This window comes from Rhinopithecus bieti, unplaced genomic scaffold (genome assembly GCF_001698545.2).
Source record: "Rhinopithecus bieti isolate Rb0 unplaced genomic scaffold, ASM169854v2 scaffold_57210, whole genome shotgun sequence".
In the NCBI taxonomy this organism is placed as follows: domain Eukaryota; kingdom Metazoa; phylum Chordata; class Mammalia; order Primates; family Cercopithecidae; genus Rhinopithecus; species Rhinopithecus bieti.
In genome coordinates, this window is record NW_016823439.1 from 1,274,709 (window position 1) to 1,284,282 (window position 9,574).

The 9,574-nt window shown below is 38.5% G+C and overlaps 1 protein-coding gene across 1 annotated transcript in view; it reads left to right on the plus strand.

Annotated features, from left to right (window-relative positions):
- GDPD1 (glycerophosphodiester phosphodiesterase domain containing 1) overlaps nucleotides 1-9,574 on the plus strand; it is a 59,040-nt gene that overhangs the window by 10,188 nt on the left and 39,278 nt on the right. The window contains 1 exon segment of the mRNA XM_017861590.1: nucleotides 4,278-4,320. Coding sequence (XP_017717079.1) covers nucleotides 4,278-4,320 — 43 coding nt within the window.

Sequence of the window (9,574 nt, forward strand, 5' to 3'; positions counted from 1 at the left end):
GCCTAATTTCTGCATTTTTAGTAGAAATGGGGATTTCATCATATTGGCGAGGTTGGTCTTGAACTCCTGACCTCAGGTTATCTGCCCACCTCGGCCTCCCAAAGTGCTGCGATTACAGGCATGAGCCACCACACCTAGCCATAAAGTTTTTTTTTTTTTTTTTTTTTGAGACGGAGTCTTGCTCTGTCGCCCAGGCTGGAGTGCAGTGGCCGGATCTCAGCTCACTGCAAGCTCCGCCTCCCAGGTTTACGCCATTCTCCTGCCTCAGCCTCCCGAGTAGCTGGGACTACAGGCACCCGCCACCTCGCCCGGCTAGTTTTTTTTTTTTTGTATTTTAGTAGAGACGGGGTTTCACCGTGTTAGCCAGGATGGTCTCGATCTGCTGACCTCGTGATCCGCCCGTCTCGGCCTCCCAAAGTGCTGGGATTACAGGCTTGAGCCACCGCGCCCGGCCGCCATAAAGTTTTTAAAAAGAAAAATATATATATAACGAATTCCACACCTGACCTCATGTGACAGGTTGCAGTCAAAACAAAAGGAAACAACACACAGCTTATTCAGCACCCCCAAGGGAAAAAAGACCCTTCCAGCTCCCTTCAGTTACAATATATCTTTTCTGAGTATGCCCAGATTTCCTTATGCAAGCATGCCCACAAAGGGTAATAAAATGGCACATGTTCTGACTGGTCACACCAACAGCAGATTCCCCACGATGCCCTACATGGTGCCAAGACCTATATGCATTGTTCAGTGTGTGTTATTGTTTGTTTGCTTGCTTGATTATTCTCTGCTCTTTGGTATAAAGATGTTGAAAATATCAAAAAGGCCCACAGATACCCCTATGGGTTATAGTGATAAGAAAAAGAAGTAACATTTATGTTTATCTATAGCACAGAAGGTCAAGGTGTTACAGAAACTGAATAGTGGTATAAGTATGAAATACCTTACAGAGGAATATGGTATTAGAATGATCACTATATATGACCTGAAGAAAAAGAAGGATAAACTGTTGAAGTTTTATATATAGCAGAAGTAGTATATATAAAGTGGAAGTGATGAACAGAAGTTAATTAAAAATAGAAAAAACTGCATAAAGATAAAATGAAGATCTCAAGCGATGAAGTTAAAAAGACGGGAACTGTGAATATTGAACAGGCCAGTTGCAGAATTTTTTTTTTTTTAGACGGAGTTTCACTCTTGTTGCCCAGGCTGGAGTGCAATGGCACGATCTTGGCACACTGCAACCTCCACCTCCCGGGTTCAAGCGATTCTCCTGCCTCAGCCTCCTGAGTAGCTGGGATTACAGGCATGCACCACCATGCCCGGCTAATTTTGTATTTTTAGTAGAGACGGGGTTTCTCCATGTTCGTCAGACTGGTCTTGAACTCCCAACCTCAGGTGATCCGCCTGCCTTAGTCTGCCAAAGTGCTGGGATTACAGGTATGAGCCACCATGCCCGGCCCAGGAAATTTAAGAGAAGACATGGCATTACATTTTTAAAGAGTAATGGTGATTAGCATCTGCTGGTCATGAAGCAGCAAAGAAATTTATTGACAAGTTTGCCAGGGTCATTGCTGTTGAAAATCTGACACAAGAACAAGTCTGTAATCCTGATGAAACAACACTCTTTTGGATTATTGCTCCAGAAAGACACTGACTGTTGCTGATGAGATGCAAATTAAGGATGCCAATGACAGAATAACTGTGTTAGGATATGCTGATGCAGCAGGCATGCATAAGTGTAAACTTGCTGTGTTAGGCAAAAGCTTCCTTCCTCACTGTCTTCAAGGAGTGAATTTCTTACCAGTCCGTTATGCTACCAAAAAGGCATGCACAGATCACCAGGGACATCTTTTCTGATTGGTTTCACAAACATTTTGTACCAGCGGCTCATGCTCACTGCTGGGAGGTTGGACTGGATGACAACTGCAAGATTTTGTTACTCCTTGACAACTGTTCTGCTAATCCACCAGCTGACATTCTCATCAAATATAATGTTTATGCCATGTACTTTCCCCTAAACATGACTTTATTAATTCCATGTGACCAGGCTATGCTTGGATCAATGAGAGTAAATATAAAAACATTTTCTTGTGCTAGCAGTAATGAACAGAGGTGTGGGTGTGAAATTTTTTCTTTTTTAAGTTTTTTTATTTAAAATTAAGACAACTGCAAATTGTCCCCATGGATGACTAACATAGTGACTCCTTTGCTTTCTTATGGTTCAGGGTACACAAACTTTGTTTCATGCATAAAATTATTTAAAATTATTTTTGCTGTGTTGCCCGGGCTGGTCTCAAACTCCTGGGCTCAAGCGATCTTTCTACCTCAGCCTCCCAAAGTGCTAGGATTATAGGCATGAGCCACCATGTCCTGCCAGAAAGTTTTCAAAAGGAGTTTAGCATGAAGGATGTCTTGTATACTGTTGCCAGTGCTTGGAAATCAGTGAATAAAGACAAATTTGTGCATGCCTGGCACAACTCTGGCCTTTGACTATGTTTAGTGATGATAATGAACAAGTTGGTGACTTTTAAGGATTCCATATGTCGACAAAGTGGGAAAAAAATGACGTCTGACCTCTTTACATATACAAAAAATTGCCTTCAGAATTTGTCAGTAAACTGAAAGAAGTGGATATCGAAGAAGTTTTTAACATTGATCATGAGGTTCTAGTTGTTCATTAATTGACCAATGATGAAATAGCCGAAATGGTTCTGAATCAAAGTTATCATGATAATAGACATTATAACAATGAAGATGATGTTAACATGGCAGAAAAAGTGCCCATAGACAACATGATGAAAATACATGATGAGCTTATTGAAGGGCTAGAGTAGGGTGCATTCATAACAGGACAAGAAATCATGTTCGTTTATAAAATGAAAGAGAGACTTTTAAGACAAAAACTTGTTAGTAAGGCACATGACTCTGCAGAAAACATTTTAAAAAGCCATCTAGCAGAATGCCCCTCACCCCTAGAGGACCCACTTCCTGGTTCTTCAACTGCTTCTGATGTTTCTTCTCACTTGAAAAAAAAAATACAGTGTATGGTAATTTTTTAATCAAAACACAGTGAGACTGGATGTAGTGGCTCACACCCATAATCCCAGCACTTTGGGAGGCCGAGGTGGGCGGATTACTTGAGGCCAGGAGTTCAAGACCAGCCTGGCCATCATGGCAAAACCCCATCTCTACTAAAAGTATAAAAATTAGCCAGGCGTGGTGGCACACACTTGTAATCCCAGCTACTTAGGAGGCTGGGGCACAAGAATCACTTGAACCTTTGAGGTGGAGGTTGCAGTGAGCCCAGATCATGCCACTACACTTCAGCCTGAGCAACAGAGTGATGATCTGTCTCCAGAAAAAAACAAAACAAAACAATGAGACAGGTGGAGACTGAACACCTGCCTTTTTTGTTGCTATTTTTAACAACTGATATAGGTATTCTGATGATGCTACTATGTTACTTAGTTACCCTGAACATACTATTTTTTCATTGCATTAGTGGTATTTCATATTTTTTACTGTTACATACTTATGTATGAATAAGTGTAAGAAAATGCTTATTGGTAGCCTATAAATTCAGTCAAGAATGATGGTGATGCCAAACAACCACAGATTGTGCTCATGAATGACTAAGAGAGTGGCTCCTTTGCTTTCTGATGGTTCAGTGTACACAAACTTTGTTTCATGCATAAAATTTTTTAAAATATTGTGTAAAATTACTTTCAAGCTATCTGTATGAGGAGTATATGAAAACTAAATAAATTTTGTTTAGACTTGAGTCCTATCCCCAAAATCTCTCATTTTACATATATGCAAATATTCCAAAATCTGAAGAAGTCAGAAATCCAAAACACTTCCGGGCCCAAGCATTTTGGATAAGGAATACTGAACCTGTACCATTACACTCTTTAAAACACTTGTACGCTTTGGGAGGCCGAGACGGGCGGATCACAAGGTCAGGAGATTGAGACCATCCTGGTTAACACGGTGAAACCCCGTCTTCACTAAAAATACAAAAAAAATTAGCCAGGTGTGGTAGTGGGCGCCTGTAGTCCCAGCTGTTTGGGAGGCTGAGGCAAGAGAATGGCGTGAACCCGGGAGGCGGAGCTTGCAATGAGCTGAGATGGTGCCGCTGCATCCAGTCTGGGTGACAGAGCAAGACTCTGTCTCAAAAAAAAGAAAAAAAGTCAGGATTCATTAGGTGTATCTTATTAAAAGTAACTTCAGGAAAATTAAAATATTCCAAATAAGTAAAGTTCAAATTTTCACAGGTGCTGGAGAAAATCTGGAGAATACAATGGCAGCCTTTCAGCAGTAAGTATGTAAAAAAGGTAAAAAGTACTCTTTTCTTTTACAGTTTGCAGGCTTTCTTTAAAGTGATGATGATTCCCAAAGTGAGGATAGTGTAAGTGTAGCATCAGTTTGTGATAGTTGTTTCTATTTTGTTAAAAAAAAATTTTTTTAATTAGTTGGTCAGAAGTGTTGCAAAGAGTGTTTGGCTTCTGTATTACTGAAAAAGCAGATGGGAGTTTAGGGTAATCAAAAGATACTATAGTTACAAAGCTGAAATAAGACATTTGTAACAAGGAATGTTCTGTGTATAATGCTAATTAGTCTTGGAGAGAAAGAGAAAATGAAACAACTGTTACAGTGGCTGCTATTTATGAATAGGATTATGTGTCTTTGTACCCAGTAATTTTTGTACAGAACTGAACCTGCAATCTGGTTTCTTCTTGGAAGCCTCATGAGTGTTGATCTTTTTTACCAAATAAAATACATTTTTAAAATTCCTATTTATAAATTATTTCATATAAGTGTCTTTTAGAGCAACTCACAGAAAAGCAGCAGGAGAAACAGGAATGAAAACTAATTAATACCTCGTTCTTTGTCTTAGTCAATGATTATCATCAGTCTGTGGTAATCGTGAGAGCACTGTTTTCCCTGAAAAATAAAGCATAGAATGTGAAAAGTTAAACCCAACGCAAGACATTACCTATCCATAATTAGTAAGATCCATATTTAGTAAGATAAATATTTTCTTATATAATTTTGGAGCCATTTTAATGTATATAATTGGGACTAAGAAATTTGGAGAATTTGACTTCACTTTTTGTTCTGCTTCTTGCCATTCAAAGACACCTTAGAGATTATTTTTCTTATTATTATTAGATATAAAGCTATTGTTTTTTCACATTCTAGTTTCACCTAAATCCTATCTTCCTTGTATTTGTCATCTCTTACTCTTCCTGTTCTATACTATGATGCCTTTTGTTTATGATCTCAAAAGCCTCTTACAAAAATGTAAAATTTTGGCTGGGCATGGTGGCTCACACCTGTAATCTCAACACTTGGGGAGGCCAAGGCGAGGCAGGTGAATCACCTGAAGTCCGGAGTTCGAGATCAGCCTGGCCAACATGGTGAAACCCTGTCTCTACTAAAAATACAAAAATTAGCTGGGCATGGTGGTGCATTCCTGTAATCCCAGCTACTCAGGAGTCTGGGGCATGAGAATTGCTTGAATCCGAGAGGCAGAGGTTGCACTGAGCCAAGATTGCACTGCTGCACTCCAGCCTGGGCAATAGAGTGAGACTCTGTCTTTAAAAAAAAGTAAAATTTTTCCTCCTATCACAGACCATGAAATGGACTATTTTAATTTAAATACTTTATTTATTTTCTCTACTTAGATTACATATCTGGCTAGCTAGGCATAACTAAATATAGATATATAATTTTATGTGTACAAATTCTACAACATATACACACACTATCATATATCATTTGTTGCCCATGAGGTAGGTGATACATATAACTTGAGAAAAAAAACTACTCATAACTTTGAGTGATTTTAGCATTCTTCACGCTTAAGGCACATTATTTTATGTTTTTCTCTGTATTTTTTGCTAAATTTTTACCAACCACCATTATTTATGAAATTAAAACACTGGGTTATACAATAAATTATTTTAAAGGATGATGCATTTGAAAAAAATCACAGTTTTTTCTAACCTTTGAAGATTTTGATCCTCTTAACATTTTTTTGATATTTAAAGGATATCTAATTTAAATGGTTTTACTTGCAAAATACAACATATTTTCATCTTCAACAGTTTTATATAGTTTTGTTCAAATAGTAACTACTGAAAAGTACCACAGCCTTCTATATCATGTGGAAGCTTTCTATAACTTAAAAAAATTTTTTTGGAGATTTTTCTAGTACTTCAGAAGAAGGGAACACCTCTTTCACATGCTACTTTTGTTGTTGTTTGTTTGTTTGAGACAGAGTGTTGCTGGAGGCTGGAGTGCAATGGCTCGATCTCACCTCACTGCAATCTCTACCTCCTGGGTTCAAATGATTCCTCTGCCTCAGCTTCCCGCGTACCTGGGATTACAGGCACCTGCCACCTCTCTTGGCTAGTTTTTAGTTGTATTTATTTATTTTTTAAATAGAGACGAGGTTTTGCTATGCTGCTGAGGCTGGTCTCGAACTACTGACCTCAAGTGATCCGCTCACTTCGGCCTCCCAAAATGCTGGGTTTACAGGCATCAGCCACTGCACCCAACCTTTCATATGTTATTGTTAATGTTTGTTAGGTGTATTTATTTGTAAGGCTGCTTATCAACTGACTTAGAAATTTATATAAAACCCCTTTTTTTGAGTTTTTCGTTATTAGTGGTGGTGGTTTGTGTGTGTGTGTGTTACACATTAGTGCCCTTGCTATGAATACATACTTTTTTTTTTTATTATACTTGAAAAAATTGCAAATATTCTACTGTTAACTGTTAGGAATCTTAGAAGGTTTTGTTTTGTTTTGTTTTCATAGTTGTTTCATTGAATAACAAGAAAACACTGTTTAAACATACTATTTTGGCCCATCGCAGTGGCTCACATCTGTAATCTCAGCACTTTGGGAGGCCAAGGCTGGTGGGTCACTGGTGGTCACGAGTTCAAGACCAGCCTGGGCAACAGGGTGAAACCCTGTCTCTAGAAAACGTACAAAAAAAATTAATCGGGCATCGTGGTGCAGCCTGTAGTCACAGCTACTCCAGAGGCTGAGGTGGGAGAGGATGGCTTGAGCCTGGAAGGTAAAGGTTGCAGTGACCCGAGATGGCACCACTACACTCCAGCCTGAGTGACAGAGCCAGACCCTGTCTCCAAAAAATAAATAAAAATAAATATACTATTTTTAAGGTACTGTATATTAAAATACTAAAGAGTTGTAATATACACTCAGGAAAAGATACATACTACGCTTAAGTATGGTATATTCTTGATAGGATGGGTAGTTGAGGGAGAGATAGTAAAAATAAAATGACCAGCTAAAACTTAGACCTTATTTATGTACATATTTGGATACACATTTCACAAAGCATATAAATTTCAAAGTGGAGGTGAAGATGAGGAGATATTAATGACAATATATATAGTTGGTGTGGGAAGCCTAATTAAAATTAACCAGAAAATCAAAAGGTATTAAGACTAAAAGGGCTATCATTTGAAGACATTCAGAAGGAGCTATTTGGAAAATGTAGGATCAGCTGGGTGCAGTGGCTCACACCTGTAATCCCAGCACTTTGGGGGGCCAAGGCAGGTGGATCACTTGAGATGAGGAGTTCAAGACCAGCTTGGCCAACATGGCGAAACCTCATCTCTACTTAAAATTTAAAAATTAGCTGGGCACAGCCTGCGGTAACAGAGTGAGACTCTGTCTCAAAAAAAAAAAAAAAAAAAAAAAAAAGGCCGGTCATCGATGTGGCTCAACCCTGTAATCCCAGCCAAGCTTGTTGGGAGGCCCCTGAGTCAGGTGGATCACCTGAGGTCAGGAGTTGAGACGCACCCTGAACAAGTGGAGGAGAAACCCTTCTCTACTAAAACTAAAGCAAAATTAAATGGACAAAAGAAGAATAGCGCATGCTTGAAACCGAGCTACTCGGGAGGTGAGGCAGGAGAATCACTTGAACGCTGCAGGAGCAGAGTTGGCAGTGAGCCAGATGCACCATTGCCACTCCAGCCTGGGCAACAGAGTGAAACTCCATCTACAAAAAAAAAAGTAATAATTAAAACTGACAAAGAGAAATAATTGTGTTTCACAATGTATGAAATGTCCTTTAATGTGGTTTATAAAATGCTTTCACAAACACCATCTCCCTTAGGTTATGAATATGGCTCTTCTATTATTTCTTTTATTTATTTATTTATTTATTTTCCGAGATGGAGTCTCACTCCATTGCCCAGGCTGGAGTGCAGTGGCAAGATCTTGGCTCACTGCAACCTCTGCCTCCCAGGTTCAAGCGATTCTTCTGCCTCAGCCTCCGAAGTAGCTGGGACTACAGGCGCATGCCACCATGCCCGTCTAATGTTTTGTACTTTTAGTAGAGACAGGGTTTCGCCGTGTTAGCCAGGATGGCCTTGATCTCCTGACCTCATGATTTGCCTGCCTCGCCCTCCCGAAGTGCTAGGATTACAGGCATGAGCCACCACACCCAGCCTTCTATTATTTTGTTAGGAGCAGGAATCTTTTCTTACTAATTTCAAAATCCTTAATGCCTAGCTCAGGCTCTGACAGAAATAGACACTCACTAGTTGCTCACTGAATGAAATATGGAATGGGACATTCAGGAATAAACCAGAACATTAGCAAAAGACTGATGGAGGAGACAGAGCCTCCTTCATAGTAAAGCATAGAAGCAAAAACTAAGGAATTGTACTATACACATACACACACACACAGCCACTAAACCCTTGAGTATGTAAGATGTGGTTCTCAAGGGCTAATAAAACTAGGTTATTAAACCAGGCCGCCTTAGGAAATACCTGTAGGACAATGTGATCCCTATGGTATTAGCCGGAATGGTAAGGAGAAAAAAGCAAATTGTATTAGCAATAGCTAGAAGTGTAAGTTGGCAGACAGTCAAGGTAATTAATCAGTGACCTGGTTCTCATGATAAATATTTTAGAATATCTAATTAATATGACTATCTATGAAATGGGAATAGTGATACAACCTCAGTGTTGTGAAGAGTAAATGAGATTCAAATAAATTCTTTAACATGATGCCTATTTTAATTGTTATGCATTGTTTCTGTGGAGTTTCACATTTTCTTTTAGAGCTAGAGTTTTTATTTCTTTTTCTGGAAATGTTGAAACCTTGGCATCTCCAACTTCTTTTTTGTATATATTTTTTTTATTTGTCAACAGCTTGTCAAAAATTCAGTTATAAAATATCTGATATTTCAATGGAAGTAGGTGCATGCTGTTATTCATGAAAATTTTTCAAGGCAAAAGTGATTAAAAAATTTTATTTTCTCACTGTGTTCTAGCTATTTACAGATCAAATTGGGGGTAATTTTACTAGAATAATTTACAAGTTGTCCTAGGTACACTTACTATTGTTCTAACTTTTTTATCTATTAGTTTGTCAATAACAATAAACATACATAGGAAATATTTTTCAAATAATTCCTAAACATTTCTAAAAATAGCCAGCATTTCTTCTAGAGACAAACTTCAAACTTAGAAAGATTTCTGAGGTAATATGTACAGTTTTTTTTTTTTTTTTTTTTTTTTTTT